General features: G+C 40.3%; 1 protein-coding gene across 3 annotated transcripts in view; it reads right to left on the bottom strand.

Moving 5' to 3' along the window:
• Positions 1–1,274: 1,274 nt before the first annotated feature.
• Positions 1,275–16,457, bottom strand: part of PRKACB (protein kinase cAMP-activated catalytic subunit beta) — a 53,760-nt gene continuing 38,577 nt past the window's right edge. For all 3 annotated transcript variants that reach the window (XM_081010574.1, XM_081010573.1, XM_081010575.1), the window contains exons 3-10: positions 16,134–16,262; positions 11,840–11,938; positions 11,184–11,266; positions 10,452–10,578; positions 9,863–9,958; positions 8,800–8,922; positions 6,511–6,675; positions 1,275–4,191 (exon numbers count right to left, since the gene is read on the bottom strand). In XM_081010574.1, coding sequence (XP_080866700.1) covers positions 4,066–4,191; positions 6,511–6,675; positions 8,800–8,922; positions 9,863–9,958; positions 10,452–10,578; positions 11,184–11,266; positions 11,840–11,938; positions 16,134–16,262 — 948 coding nt within the window. In that variant the 3' untranslated portion in view covers positions 1,275–4,065. The remainder of the gene's footprint in view (positions 4,192–6,510; positions 6,676–8,799; positions 8,923–9,862; positions 9,959–10,451; positions 10,579–11,183; positions 11,267–11,839; positions 11,939–16,133; positions 16,263–16,457) is intronic.

The following is a 16,457-nucleotide window of genomic DNA, read 5'->3' as shown; positions in this document are numbered from 1 at the left end:
TCAATGGGGCTTAATCCCACAGTGGTTAGGATTGTAGCCTAAAGTGACCACCTTTATATATATCAAGGCCAATCTTTTGGAAGGTGCCAGTTTCTTTTACATAACTACACACCCAACCACTCTGTGTCTAAGGACCCCTGACCATTAGGTCCAGTCGTGACCGACTCTGGGGTTGCGGCGCTCATCTTGCTTTATTGGCCAAGGGAGCCGGCGTAAAGCTTCTGGGTCATGTGGCCAGCATGACTAAGCCGCTTCTGGTGAACCAGAGCAGCACACGGAAACGCCGTTTACCTTCCCACCGGAGCGGCACCTATTTATCTACTTGCACTTTGACGTGCTTTCGAACTGCTAGGTTGGCAGGAGCATGGACCGAGCAACGGGAGCTCACCCCGTTGCGGGGATTCAAACCACCGACCTTCTGATCAGCAAGTCCTAGGCTCTGTGGTTTAACCCACAGCGCCACCCGTGTCCCATCACTCTGTGTCTACATAGACCCAATTCTCACAAATATCAGAAGTGGTAAACCTCTGTCTGTACTATTATCACCTGAGGCTGCATGCTACTCCATGCAAGTAAACAACACGAATTCATTTTTAAAGGAAGATGCAAATAGAAACTTTATAGTCAGGAATATGGGCACAATCTAGCCTAATTTACAGCCTGAAATGGCCCACTGCACAAATTTACTTTGCTATATAGTCTTTGGGACCACAGTTGTTGCCTATCAGTGGTCTCTCCATGTCAAATGCCCTCCCAAAAATGCACATGGCATTCCAAGCTTTAAGTGTGATGCAAATTTTATTGTGTTTTGTTAGCGTAGAGGTTCTGTAACAAAACAGAATTGTGACTCTGGAGAATTTCAGAGTTCACAATTTGGGGTGCATTTTTTCATTCCAGTACAACTTTTTTTTTTAGAGTGGTGATTGCACTGACTGAACTGAATTGGGAAGTTACTTAGACACCAAACACATCACACCACTGGATTTTCAAGCAGTTTACCATCACTCGTGATATAATGAGGAATCAGGCCTAAACCCGCCTATTATAGGGCTTGTGCGGGTCGCTCTTCAAAACCTTCCTTCTACATCGAGCATGTATCTGGGTCCTGTGGCAAAGCAGAATTGCATGGGAACCTCCTGGGTCAGAAAAAAGCAGCACAGTCTTCATGCAGTGTTGTACATAATTTAATTTGCAGTTTTGTATATAAACTTTTACTGTATTGCACACTATTGTAGCAAACTATTTGCAAAGAAATCAATAAAATACTTACAGGATTTAAAAATAAGGGTTTTAATGCAGCTGACAAGAAAATAAAAGAAGCAATTTACTTAATGAGATACAATCCTTTATGTTGAAAATGAGAGTTACATACAACTAGAGTACAGTTAAAAGATACCATACAGTCCAACACTTAAATTCCTCAAATTGTGTAAAATTAACAAATCTCTACTGTCAAATATACAGCTTTTGAGTGATGGAAAGGATTTTTGAAATTAAATACAGGCATCATGATCTTGTGGCTCTCATTTTGTGTTTTTTAAAATGACAGGGCCATGTAACATATTGCCAAGTTTGTACTCTTTGTAAAGGACCTCCTCCTTATCTTTTGTCCTAACCCCTTTTATTTCCAGTCTATTATTCTGCTTTAGGATTTATTTTTACTGTTTGTTTCTGACACATGTTAAATAGTTAAATAAGCTTAAATCAAAGAAATTAAGAGGGTACTTCAAAAATATGTCCACCTAGAGTTGATTTCTTGGACATGCTGGAATCGGTCCCTTGCATTCCTTAAGAGACAGCCAGAGTGAAGTCTCGCTACCTATGTTAGAGAAGACACGTGTCTCATGTGTTATCCGATTATGCTACTGGCTAAAATTCACAACAGAATGGAAAAGGTGATCTCCAGCATTTATTAAAATTTTCAAAGTCCATAAACAACAAAGTCACTGTAGAATTTATCGCATACAGCTAGCATACAACAGCATGTCCTCAGCCTAGATGAAATACAAAAGATTGTTTTTTCATACAAATAATTTCTTTTAATTTATTAATGTGACAATATAGTTATTACATAAAATTTGCTACCGCAAAGTATCGTATCCTTGTCTTGCACATACGTAGACGGGGGGGTTGGGTGGGGGGTGGACAAAGATGGCAAACAGACTCCTAACGATGAATATGTGCAAAACTGCTTGACAACTTAAAGAGACGTACATAACGTTGCATGGTACATTTTATTTCGCAAAAATGTCTACGGAGACTTTTATTTTCTTAAAGGAGTGTCATAAAGATTAAAAGGAAGCAATGCCAATGGTCTCATCTGCCCTGGCATTCTACAGAACACCGTGACTACGTAAGCAATCTAGATCAGTTTAATAAAAACACTTCATCCTCGTATGCATGTAAATTGATCATAAAACATGAGCCTAAGTTTAAACATAACTGATGTGCCATCATCTTCGGACAGGCCACCGAGACATTGAGCGGCTGACTTAAAAAGTTGTATATGGACAAATTTAAAAGCACAAAGAAGGTTGTGCTGAGCCACTGATTATTAACAAACACTGAAACAAGTGTGTGTAAAAGTGCTGGGAGCTAGCACATGGCGGCAATACCCTTTTTTAAGTCAGTTGGTGAGATTATAAAAACTTAACGCAACTCAAACAATTCTCCGTGTGACCGTACATTCCATTTCACTGAAAGAAAAAAAGGATGTTAGAAATGAAGACACCACATCACAGATGGTGGCACTTTGAAAACTTTTTTGCCTCTTTTCCATGCGAATGAAGAGCCGCTGGTAGGAACCATGATTGGAGCAGCACTCCACCCGTGATTTACTAATATAGTATACCAGAATAAAAACTTGGCATTTACTTCTTTTATTCTTCACAGCTAACAGAAATACCAGGTTTATCTAGCAATGCATCAATATTGTAACACTAATTTTTCAATTCGCTAAACCATTCATTCTCATAACCTAAAGAGGTTTTTTTCTTTTTCTTTAAAAAAAAAAGATGCTTTCCCCCCCCTTTGATAAAAAAGGGTTGAAATGTGAAATACTTCAGGAGCCCCAACCTTGACATTACTTTAAAAAAAAATAAATCAGTCTTAAGTCTCTGACAATACTGACCAAATCTTTTAAATATTTGGGGTTTTAAGGTGTTAAAACAAAACCCCATTTAAATAGCTACTTAAGCATGGTTAAATATGGTCCAAAGCCCAGGCTGGATGGAATTGTTCCTGCTTATTGAGACTGTGCTTCTCATGGCACAGTATGCTTATGGCATATTTACCTACTGCCTAGGAAAGGCGGGGAAAAATGAGGCAGGGAGAAGGACTGCCAGCATGTAGAAAACCAAGGCACGGGGTCTAGCTACTGAACCCTACGCAAACTGTCCAATTTTGATACTAAATTTGGTCAGTCTCCAGGAAGATGTGTTTTAAGTCAATTAGCATACACTCGTATGGCGATAAATACTATCTTCAAAAATGCTAGTGGTGTTGGCTAGATTTAGTCTGAGCTACTTGGGGGGGGGGGGGATACAAACCTATGAACTGTAGCCTCAGACACAAAGACAGATACGGAAGGATTGGCTGGCACAGACTAGAAGCAACACTTATCTTTCACTTCGGTCTAAGTCACACTAGCCAGAAACACCTTCAGTTTCATTCGCACAAATGCATTATTCAAAATAAAACGGAGCGTTGTTGGGTAAAAGGCTACTTCATTTTAAAAGGAGAGGGAAAGAGGGAGGAAGAGGAAGAGGAAATGAACAATACACAGAAACCAAAGGAAAACGACAGAAACCAAAAAGGTAATTAGGAAAAAGTGGTCTATATTCTGTGTTACAGCACAAACAGTGCTTTGCTTAATTGTGCCTAGTTATATGGGTTGGTGCAAACTGCACACATGGAAGATGGCAATAAAGACCTCAGTCAACTTTGTGGAATGAAGTAACTAGGTAATTGTTTTGACATATGATGGTCTCCGCTCCACCCTCATGAGTTAACAGAGTGCAAAGATCCCAATGTAAGCCCTGATGTCCTCTGATCATCCAGCAAGTACTAAAAATCAGCAAATTCCTTTGCACATTTCTCTGTTAGAGACACACGGATATCTTCTTCTTCATAGTCATCAAAGTTGCTGGTATCTCCAGGGCCTCTACATTTTGGTATGAATGGAGCTTCTACCTGCGTGGGGAAATAAAAGCACAGATTATTGCATTTGCCAATCTGAAAGAATTAACCAGTAAAAATAAGACAACAAAAGACAGAGAATAACAATGATAATGCTGATATTAATAACAACAATAATAATTCACTTATATATTCCAAGCATGAATCTAAAAAGGTTAAATATTCTCCATTATGGAATGGATGCATTCAGGAGAGATATGATATTGTTAAGAGGCTGACCACGTAAGTGTTGCTGCACATAGACCCTGTTCACATGTAATGCTAATGATGGTCTAGTGTTGTAAGGACAAGCGTAAGTGAGCCTTTGGCTCATGTATGCCTCCCCTCATGTATGCCGGCACAAGGAGTTCAGAAGCTTTTTCTTCCCTTTTAGATTAATTCCAGCTTGTCATGACATCCAAACCTGCACAAACTGAAGTTAATCTTAACTATGGTTTGTTGAAACCACGGTTTAGGCTTTCGACCTAATCTGTGGCGTGGTAACCTATCTCCTCTGGAAGAGAAAGGGAGAAAGGGCAACCTCATAATGCTAATTTGTGCTTTAGTATTAAGTCTGAACGCAGCCACACTGTGGTTCAAACGCTTCCTGTATCCTAAAAATCAGAAAGGTGGGGAAACCCAATAGCCTCTGCTTTGTGGGCTGCTGTAAAAAGGGCTTGGTGGGCCCTATCAGTCCTCCCCAAATACTGTACCAACATACATAAAATCCAACTGATCTTGAAGAAAATAAGCTATTATTCATTATCATCACTCCAAGAAATTTTAAATAAGAGCATAGAGCAGAATAGTGAAGAATTAGAACACCTCCAATAAAAACTGAAATATTTATTTAGAAGTGAAGAATTACAAAAAGGCAGAAAATCTCACTTCACACAAACTGCATGCTAAATGGTATATTTTAGAGTGCAGATGAGAAGATTACCATTCTGCGGCGAACATTTGCTGAAGAGGTCTTGCTTCAAAATAAAAGACTATGCTGAGGTGTTAATCACGTCCTGTCTTGTGATAATTAATACTTTACTGATTATTAACTACTACTGTACTGTCACATTGCGTAGCTAAACAGCTAGTTTCTTTTTATAAAGTATTGCTGGGTTTCAGATCTGGCTTTTTAAAATGTTTTTGTAAGGGAATATGCCTCCGTTACTCCAAAACAGACTTTTTTAAATAAAGAGAACACATCATAGTACCACAAAGGACTGACTGAGTCCCAAGCAGAAACGTATTAAAATATAAATGTTCAAATTTTTGAGGCAATTACACTTAAGTGTCATGGTAAAAGTTGAAGAAGTTAGGGATCATAATTTTTAGGCATCATTAATCACAGAAAATACAGATGGGTGTCTTACAAGGGCTCCAGTGGGAGTTAGCAACAGTTTAGGAACATGCCTATACACATTTCTTGCTTGGTTGCTCTTCTTTGTGCACGGAAAATTACGCTGTGGTCACTTACTTGGAACTGTATCTCAGCAATGGTGATGATAATAATTATAATAGTTAAAGGTAAGGTAAAGGACCCCTGGATGGTTAAGTCCAGTCAAATTGGACTGGCCACGTTGTTCAGATGTCTGATTATCGTTTTCCAAAGCAGATACTCTATTCTCAATTTAAGAATGGAAAGCGCAATACTGGTGGACAACAAAAGATGCTCCCAAAGCAAATCTAAAAACAAATGTATTATAAGCTCTGACAATTGGGAAACCCTGGCTTGTGAGTGCTCCAATTGGAGAATAGCCTCTGGCATCATGGATTTTGAAGAAGTGCCGATTCATAACAAAAGGGAGAAATGAGTAAAGAGGAAGGCATGTCTGGCAAATCCTCATTGTGATCAACTCCTGCTTAGAAAACTATGTACCCACTGTGGAAGGATGTGCGGATCCAGAACTGGCCTGCACAGTCATTTATGGACACACCACTAAGACATGGAAAACAATCTTACTCAGCCGCGAGTGATCACCAAGAGAGAGAGAGAATAGTTAAATACATCTGTGCTGAAAATCAAGTTTGTCTACCAAGAATAGGCAGCTAGAGAGTTCAAATGTTTAGACAGGAAGAGAAGAAAAGGCAAAGGAGACACTCTGAAGACAAAAAAGGGGAACAATTCAGAAACCAGCACACAGGACAGTAAGGTTTCAAAAAAACGTTTTTCTTTGAGGAATACTTTCCATTACCCAGGACTGTACATCCAAAAAGTCTTTCATTTAAAAAATATAAAGCCACCCCATGCGCTAGCCTCAAACAGTGGGAAAAGATCAGGAACTTTTTGTCTGTGTGCACTAATACAGAATTTATCCTAAGAGAAAGAATGATTACCTTTCTTTGATAAATGGCAATCCAATCTGTAGTGGCAAACCATTTGTGGTTTTTAATATCATTCACCCCATTCTTGAGATTTCCGTATCGTTTGGTCAAATCTACCTGGAGTAAATTTCTTAGTAGATCCTTAAGGTCTGAACTGAAGTGTGATGGGAATCGTACCTACAAAACACACCAGATATATATTTAATATTGCTATATAGACACCTCTTTTCCCTTCTTCTTCTGGAAAGAAAAGGAGAAACAAGATTATGAATTATGTTTTGGTAGTATAAAGAAGACCAAACCTAAATACAAAATTGCATTGGAGCTATACATTAATATATATGCCTGGCTGTTGCTTGAAGCACCAGATCATGCCTCATTCTCCTCTCTTCTGCAGTCGCAATTAGCATACAGAACAACTAGTGTAATGTTAATTGTAGGGATGAGGAATTTGGCAGCCAATGAGCAGAGGCGGGGGGGGGGTGGTGGGAAAAGTTTAAACATGATCCTATCATATGATTTACAGGATGAGAGAGATGTGGGATTGCTGTCTTCAACAGCAGTCAGCCATGCGCTGCAGCAGCCAGCTCCTGTATCATGTATAAGCCACTATTATTATTATTATTATTTATTATTATTAAGTATTAGAAAATAATTGAACACCACAAATCCTCTGTTTTTACTCAAAATAAAGAATCATGAGAAACCACAGACAATACTTGTTGCCACTCCTCTTCCCCTTCTATGGCTGTGAAAAGTTACAAGAACTGGCTGCAGTGGTGGACTTGGGTACCATGGTGCCCTGTGCAAGGCCAATGCCGCCCTGCCCTCACACTGCCTTCCCAAAGGCAGGTAAGGAGGCACTCACCTTTGGGAAGAAGGTGCGAGGGCTCTGACAGGGTCCTAGAGCTGCCCTACCTCCTTCCCAAAGCTGGAAACACACTCCCTAGGCTTTGGAAAGGAGGTGGGAAGGCTCTAGGACCTTGTCAGTGCCCTTAATGCCTCCTTCCCAAAGCCCAGAGCCTTGCTTACTGTGTTCTGAGATTGTGCCTCCTTCACTCAGTGCTCAGTGCATGCACACCGCTTGCACAACGACAAATCCACTCCTGCTGGCTGCGCTCTCTCTTTCTCTCCTGCTTTAACTTTAGTTAAAACTCATTTCCTTTTCTCATTCCCTTGTTTCTGAAGCTCATTCTGCTATTTTGCCTTATGTTGACTAGTCAGGGGGGCTTGGCAAGGAGCACTTGAAAGTGTTTAAGACCACATTTCTCTTTTTGATTTCATTTTTGGTGGGTTCACAAGGAATCTAGATGCCAGTGGTTGTGGAGAGGGGAATTCAATTGTGGGGTTGAATAATGGGGCATCCCAGCTGTAGATTACAAACCAGTAGTGCTGTTAACTAACCACAAATGCACCTGGTGCAAACCATATATAAACGATCTAACTTTTCATTATCCAAAACTCTTTTTTCTTCTAATTAAAAGAACAAAATATTCCAACCACTAAATAATAATAATAATAATAATAATAATAATACTGAATTTGATCCAGGGCACATCAGAGCACAGCAGTACATATTTGCAGTGCGTGACTCCATCCTGAAGTAATAATTTCTGCTCATGTGCAGAGTACATAACACCAGAGCGACTATGATCAGCCTCTTATGTCTGAGATTAGGGATGAGATCTTCCAGGTTTAGGGAAGGATGGGGAGTCATATCCAGATAGGCAAAGAGCCCAAACTTTTCATTTTAGAAATTCACTCACATACTCACAAAAAAAGAAAGACTGCAATAAGAGCGAAAAACATTTTCTTCTTTTCTGCATTCAAAGTATTCTAAACTTAGAACTTTGGTGGATCCAGAGATTTTTTTCTGGAAATACTCTGGAATTGCCTGCGGCTTAGACCAACATGCCCCGTTCCACCCAGCAGCTGCTGCAGATTTTAATAAGTGAGTGCAGTTAATAGTTTGTTGCAAGCTATCCACCACTTTGCTTCCCAATTCAATTCACATGCACACAAAAATGCAAAATGATTAAGGAAAAAAATAAAGATAGGTTATTCACACAGTGTCCAGTGTTTCTTCCTTGACTGCTCTCCTCTCCTCCCTATCTCTTTGTTACAAAACAAATATTGAAGTAACCAAAACAATGCAAAAGCTTCTCGAAGCAGGAAAAACGCCTTGTAAACAGAAACATGAGCAATCCTGTTCATGAAAATTAAAATAAGAACACACAAATAACAGAAAAGCTAATGGACATAACACGGATCATTTGCAAGATTCCAGCAGCCCTCGCTTACCTTTCCAGAAACAATTTTTTCATAAATCTGGATTGGTTGATCTGCAAAGAACGGAGGATATCCAGCTGCCATTTCATAAATTAAAACTCCTAAGGCCCACCAATCCACTGCTTTGTTGTAGCCCTGGCAAAACAAAAATATAGTAGTTAGTGATATCCAACCAAATATAATATACTAATATAAACGCACTTAAGTTTTAGGTGGTATTCTAAAACTTTTACCAGCTTCAGCTCATCCAACAGCTGCAGTGATTCCTGGACCAGGACAGCTTGATCACAGTAATCCAGGCACTAATATCTTCAGGGTTGGATTACTGCAATGTATGATGTGGGGCTTTTAGGGACGCGGGTGGCACTGTGGGTTAAACCACAGAGCCTAGGGCTTGCCGATCAGAAGGTCGGCGGTTCGAATCCCCGTGACGGGGTGAGCTCCCGTTGCTCGGTCCCTGCTCCTGCCGACCTAGCAGTTCAAAAGCACGTCAAAGTGCAAGTACTGTACATAAATAGGTACTGCTCTGGCAGGAAGGTAAACAGCGTTTCCGTTTGTTGCTCTGGTTCACCAGAAGTGGCTTAGTCATGCTGCCCACATGACTCGGAAGCTGTACGCTGGCTCCCTCGGCCAATAAAGTGAGATGAGCGCCGCAACCCCAGAGTCTGCCACGACTGGACCTAATGGTTAGGGGTCCCTTTACCTTTATGATGTGGGGCTTACCTTGCTTTTGGGTCTAAAAACTAGTTTGTGCAGAATGCTGCGGCACAATTGCTCACAGAGATAAGGCCCTGCCAATATATTAAACCTCTGCAGAGAGACCTGCAAAGGCTGCCAATTTGTTAATAGGGTCAAATTCAATGTGTTAATCTTAGTAAATAATAGCCTTTAACAGCCTCCTCAACCTACTAAGATAGATTCCACAAGAATCAATATCTCTGACAAATCCTATCGCCATACTGACTTGGAAGTTAAGCTCCATTCAAATTCAGTTAAAACTTCTTCCAAATGTGCCTGTTTAAGACTGTCGTCTTCCTCTTTTAACTAGTTAACACAGTGAAGCATTATGAAATACCTTGCTGAGAATTATTTCTGGCGCCAAGTATTCTGGAGTCCCACATAACGTCCAGGTTCTGCCTTTTACTCTTTTTGCAAACCCAAAATCTGTGACCTAGTAGCAACGAAAAAAAAGAGTTATCACATTATCCAAGCTTTAGTTTTTTCTTAGTAATAACCTGAACGTTACATATAGCTTTCAAAAGCATTCAACCACAGAAGTGGTTCCATGTCCTATGGTTGATTCAAAATGCAGATATTTTCAAATCAAGGCATGACATATGTTTTGCTTTTGATTCGAAGCTATACAAAATGCCAAAAGAAGAAGTACCAGGAAGCACAAGCTTTAGACATGCTATATGTAACATTAGGCAATATTCATTAAAAGTTTTTCTCAATTAACATTAAGCATTTCGTTAGTATCACTTGCAGATATGATACATCTTGGATCAAGTTTCAGAATTTCCTTTGGTTGATAACCTGCAAAACCAACCAATCAAGGTATTTGATTTATCACCACCTGTTTCCTTACAATGCAAACATTTAAGCGTTCTGTACTTCTTGCTATGGAATGAAGCTGAGCTTGAAAACGTTTGTCTTCATCATACCTGGATATATCCTTGCTGGTCAATTAAAAGATTTTCGGGTTTCAGATCTCTGTAGATGAGGTCTAGTGAATGGAGGTACTCAAATGTTAGCACTATCTGAGCTGCATAAAATCGTGCATGTGGTTCACTGTAAACAAATGAAAATAATCAGGCTATTAAACCACGGTCAACATTTGCAGACATAGCATACTCATATTTGATAACAGAAATGTTTGAACTCTAAGGAAATAAAGAAAACTACAAACAGGTTGTATCCAACACTGCTGTTCCACTTAAGCAAGAGACTCCCACTTGCCCAATGGAACTCTGCTCTCATCTCCAGCCCCCTGCGCGTCTTTAAAAGTTGCTCCACAGGGTTGGGGGACCCTTTGGAGCAAATTTTGGGTGTACGAAGGGAAAGGAGAAGAAAAGGATGTCTTGTTGTACAAGCAGATTATTTTTTAAAAAATAATTTAATTTTAAATAATGAAATGTCTATTTTTATCTAATAAAGGGACTGCACAACCTAATATTATTGCTATGTCCTTCTCTATCATTCTCTACTACCTATTTGAAGGAGAAACTGTTTTTCAAAGGCACTTCTGAAAGCCTTAATGTTCATAATGGATAAGAATAAAGTAAGGATCCCCTTGCAAATATTTCCTAAACATCTGAAAGCTAAGAGCTATCACCTCTTTCTCATTCCCTTCCTCACATCATTTTTCATAAATTATAATTCATTTATTATCTTACCTGAATCTTCCAATTCTTCTTAGATGTGAGAACATTTCACCCCCAGGAACATATTCCATAACCATGTATAAATTAGAATTGTCCTAGGGGAAAGTGAAGTATGTTCAGTTGTAAACCTGGGGTACTTAGGACAACCCAAGTAAATTGCATTTTTTTTCTAACAAGCAAACATAAAATAATACTAATAATACATTTTAAGTACTTTTATTATTGAAGACTGAACATAAAATAAGACAGGAAACATTCAAGTAGTCCATGAATTCAAACTGACCATACTTTTTCAATTTTTCTCAGTGTTTAAGAGGCTCCCTAAAGGTCAGTACAGCAAGTTGCTGGGGGGGGGGGGATTGGCAACTTAAACAAACCCAGGGCGATGAGGCGATTTGAAATTTTTGCTCTGGGCTTTTTGCTTTGTTGGGATCACTCCTTCAAGTCCTTAAAGCTTATCATGGAGCTGCATGCTTATCTCCTTTTGATCAGACTGTGATCAGGATGACGGCCAAGCATTTAGCTTCATTTTTATTTTATTTTTTACAGTTGGAGAGTCTAAAATCACCTTTGTTTTGACCTGTGGGTCAGGAATCACTAGACTCTAAAAAGACAGAAAGCTGTACAAGAAAAATGTAATAACAGTTACCTTCTCGCTTGGTATTTACCTTAAAAGAATACTCCAGTCTTACAAGGAAAGGGAAGTTCACTGCTTGTAATATTCTCTTTTCATTAAGTGTGTGTTCTATTTGCTTCAGCTTAACCACCTAGGAACAAAACATTTTTTATTAAACGCTTGAGTCTAAACATTAAGAGAATTCAAACAAGTCAAGGTCTTCTTAGTGGAAAGAGGAAAAAATAATAACTTAAGAACAGCGCTTCTAAAAGATGGTGGCGAGTGCTACATATAGCTCTCAAAGCACGGATTGCTACACCCACTTTAATACAGCAAATTTAGGTAGCAAGGCAGTTATCCTCTTTTACCTTTTAGAAGATGCTACATCTGAAGAAGAATGGCATGGCACACTATACCTTTTTCAACTCTGGCCTTTCTACTGACACTGTCAAAGGAGTATTAAGAGGAATTCTAACAAATATGGTCTGTGTGCACATGCAGTTCAAATACTACAAGAGTCTAGAAGCTCAGTTCACTTGGCACACAAAGTGGGGTTTTCAGGGCATAAAGCTTATCTACACACAGATATCTGGGGGTCCATTTTTTTTTTACTTTCATATAGCCTGTTAAAAATGTTTGCTGCTTAGAAGCGTTCTCATATACTCTGTAGCTTCCTTCCTGACTAGGCATGATTTCCTTCTGTGAAAACTGCTTAATCACTGCAAAACAAAAAAAGTAGCTCTCCTACTTTTGTCTGTTTGCATAGTAAGCTAGTTTTTTTTAAAAAAAAAAAAAAAGCTTGTGCTCAACAGAGCCTGTCAGAAGTCTGCTAATACCCAATATTCCACCTGTTCTTAACAGCCACAGACCACTATAATTTCCTTACTTCCCTATTCTGAATGCATTTTGAGAGCTACAAAAGGAGAGAGTGAAAGCAGCAAACTGGCAACTGGCGAGATGTCAGGAAGTTCAAACATTTCCCCAGGAACCAGGAAAAGGAGACTCACTCTCTTACACGTTACTACGGGTAGCAGAATAACTAACTGACGAAGAATAAAGGTAAAGGTAAAGGCACCCCGGCCCGTACGGGCCAGTCGTGACCGACTCTAGGGTTGCGCGCTCATCTCGCTCAAGAGGCCGAGAGCCGGCGCCGTCCGAAGACACTTCCGGGTCACGTGGCCAGCGTGACAAAGCTGCTCTGGCGAGCCTGCACCAGCGCCGCACACGGAAACGCCGTTTACCTTCCCGCTATAAAGCGGTACCTATTTATCTACTTGCACTTAGGGGTGCTTTCGAACTGCTAGGTGGGCAGGAGCTGGGACCGAACGACGGGAGCTCACCCCGCCGCGGGGATTCGAACCGCCGACCTTACGATCAGCAAGTCCTAGGCACTGAGGTTTTACCCACAGCGCCACCCGCATCCCATACGAAGAATACAATTGCTTAAAAACTTCAGAAGCCACAGCACCCTTTAGATGTTTTCCAGCTGAGCAAGCAGTTCCCATGCAGCTGCTTGAAATGGCTATGTGGCTAGCGCCTGATCAGTGTCTTTCCAAAGGAATGCCTTTTTTCCTTGCAGATGTACAAGATCTCCCCATGGATAAGCAGCTGCCACAGGCTCGGAAAACATCCAAGCCAAGCCCTAACACAAACAGCCTAATGAAAGCTTTTATATAATCAGATGTCACCTCTCTGCATGTTACTGAATAATGTCCAACGTCTATAAATTTGGGGAACCATTTTCTTGCACATGCATGGCTACAAATGATGGTCCTGGAGCAAAGTCTTACGTGTGCATAAGATAACTGATAGAAAGTCAAACTTGTGGCAAACTGGCGCATAGTAATTTTCATGACAGATCTGTAAACTGCAGCAAAGGACGGGAAGCAAGGACGTAGTGAGAAGTGTCACAACTGTGTGGAGAAAGGGCTCACAGGCCGCCTCATTCCCCCCCTTACTTAGCCTTCCTTCTCCAGCTGTTCAAAATCAATGTCAATATGCAAGGAGTAGGTGTGGGATAACAGCCTCTTGTCACCATTCGGAATGCCATCTGCAAGCTAGAGGGCAATCTTCCATAGGAAACCAGGATTCTAAAATGCCCAGGCAGCTTCCACAAGTGCAGCAGTTTCCCTGCTTCACAAGGAGCATTTTGCAGCTCCTTGGGGGCGAAAGGAAAAGTGACGGGTGGTGGCGATGGAGCTTAGTGCAGACCGTAAACACTGTGTGTTACTCGGCACTAATATTAACCACCGGCAAGGGGCTCAAGAGGACTGTGCCTGAAAAAGTAAGGACATGACTTGCTTGCACATAAGATCGCTTTCCAATTAAAGATTAACTTGATCCATGGCAAGCAGGCAGCAATGGAAAAGAGGAGGGGCCATGGGGGAAAGGAGGAGAGGCAAGCATAGCACAGGAGATACCAGCAAGGCTCTACTGTTATCAGGCGCCTTAGCAGAAGAACATGGGACACACACAGTTGTGCATTCACTCTACACATGCCACTGTTAGAAGTGGAGAGGTTTGGGCAATGATCTGAAATCACTGTAAGCCAAAGGTTTTCGTGCTTTTTGAGTCCACGGCTCCCTTGACCAACTACATTCTTTCTGCGGCACCCCGAGGGGTTCTTGCCTGCAGAACAAGCAGCCTATCACCCTTTTTCAAACACCCTCCCTTGTGGAGTGTTCCCATAGCCTCCTCTCCCGTCTCCTTGGGAGTCCTCTGGGCAGCTGCAGCTTCCGTCCCTAGTCTCTGAGCTGCCCCACCCCCACATCCTCAAAGAGAGGTGCCTCCTTACATTGCCCCAATGGAGGCCTGGGAAGCACCCCCTAGCCAGCTCCTGAGGCACCATTCACCTGGGGAGCTTGTAGCCAGGGCTGCTGCAACAAACAGCTGTGCAAACCTTTGGGAGGCAGACACCCAAAAGGACATCAGAAGAGGGAGGGAAGGAAAGAGGGACAGGAGCCATTGTTGACTACGGCTCCCTTGACCATGATTCAAGGCACCCCAGGGTGCCATGGCATCCTGGTTGAAAACCACTACTCTAAGCCCAAATGGGCACCCAAAATGTCTGAAAGGACCTGGATCTCCCCAAAGTCTGGGCAAGCTGCCTGCAACATGGATTACAAAAGTATAGCTCTGATGAATAATTATTCCACTGCATATGGAAATGTGAATGTTAGCTGAGGTTTTTAATTTTGAGAACCTAGTTCTTAACTTTGGGCAAAATGAAACTCAAAACAGATGGGTCTATTTTTGAATCATAAAAGTACAATAAAAATAACAATCTGGTACGGAAAACATGTACATTGCTTCAGATTTCATGCTGGTATTCATAATTTGTGTATTAATGTCTGTCTATATTATTGAAACTAGCCTGTGGGGTGTTGATTTGCCACATGCCAACTCCCTTCCAAATTTGCAGCTGCTAGACTATATTAAAACACCAAACTAAAAATACTCCCTTCTTATCTAGTACTGCTCCCTGATACAAGATAACTGGAGAAATGCAAGATGCTTGTGAATAGAACGTAAGCTATCAATGTGGTCAAATGAGTTAGCAATGGCTAGCTTAAAAAGTGGATCACGCTGTATCAGCCAGCTATTTTCTAATGCTCATTGAAGAGAATTGCTTACTTCTTTTAAAAGATTTTAGGTAGGTCCATGCAAATATTAAGCAGCAAAAAGCAAGAATATATATATATATATATATATATATATATATATATATATCCCCTTCATATTTAGTAAGTAGGAAGACGACTTCACGGCCCAATATTACAGACAGAAAGGTAGAAAATATATACATTTGTATAATCTTTATTCCTGGGAGAGAATGAAGGATCAAGCTATTTACGGTGAGAGTACAAAAGATAGTAGAATATATCCAGTTGAAATTCAGTAATCTGCATGAGCAAAAGAATCATATGCATAACAGTATATGCATGCTAAGATTAAGGACACTAAAATACTGCATTCTATTTTTGTATCACGTTTAGTATCCACTTTGAGCGCAAAAATCTTAACTTAGAAATAGTGTTCTTTAAAATTAATTGCCAATAAAAAACTTCACAGGCAATTTGCAATCATAATATCCATTAAGTATTTCAAAACAAAACAAAAAGGTAAAGTGCCCAAATTGGCTTCCACTGTCAGTAAATGACTATTACTTCTGTAAGGCAAACTTCAGGAAAACTCTTGAGCAGCAATCTACCTCTTTTTTCACCAGGGTCATAACTAGCACACAACAGTATTAATACATGTTGCAAGTACTCCACCCTAATGAAACAGAACACAAATATTAGTGTTCAACAAACACAGTAGATTATTATAATAAAAAATATACCAACTTTTTGTTTATCCAGTATCTTCATGGCATAATACTGCTCTGTGGATTTGTGTTTCACCAGCATGACTCTGCCAAATGATCCGGTTCCAAGTGTTTTTAGCCTCTCAAAGTCATCTAAACCAGCAGTATTCTGGAATAAATTTATAGTATACATTGAAAGAAATTATAGAAACTTAAAAACCACAGCAGGTTTGATATAAATCTTACGATGTGCAAACCATTAACAATGAAGCTGCAGAAAAGAGAAAGAAGTTTTATTAAGAAGCCCGAAATCGGGAGGGAAGGAGGTCAATAGGTACGTAGAGGAAATATTTAAAGATGGAGA

Source organism: Podarcis pityusensis (assembly GCF_964106645.2).
Source record: "Podarcis pityusensis genome assembly, chromosome: 6".
Lineage (NCBI taxonomy): Eukaryota > Metazoa > Chordata > Lepidosauria > Squamata > Lacertidae > Podarcis > Podarcis pityusensis.
The sequence above is the reverse complement of the archived record's forward strand: the minus strand, read 5'-3'. Positions and strand labels throughout refer to the sequence as shown.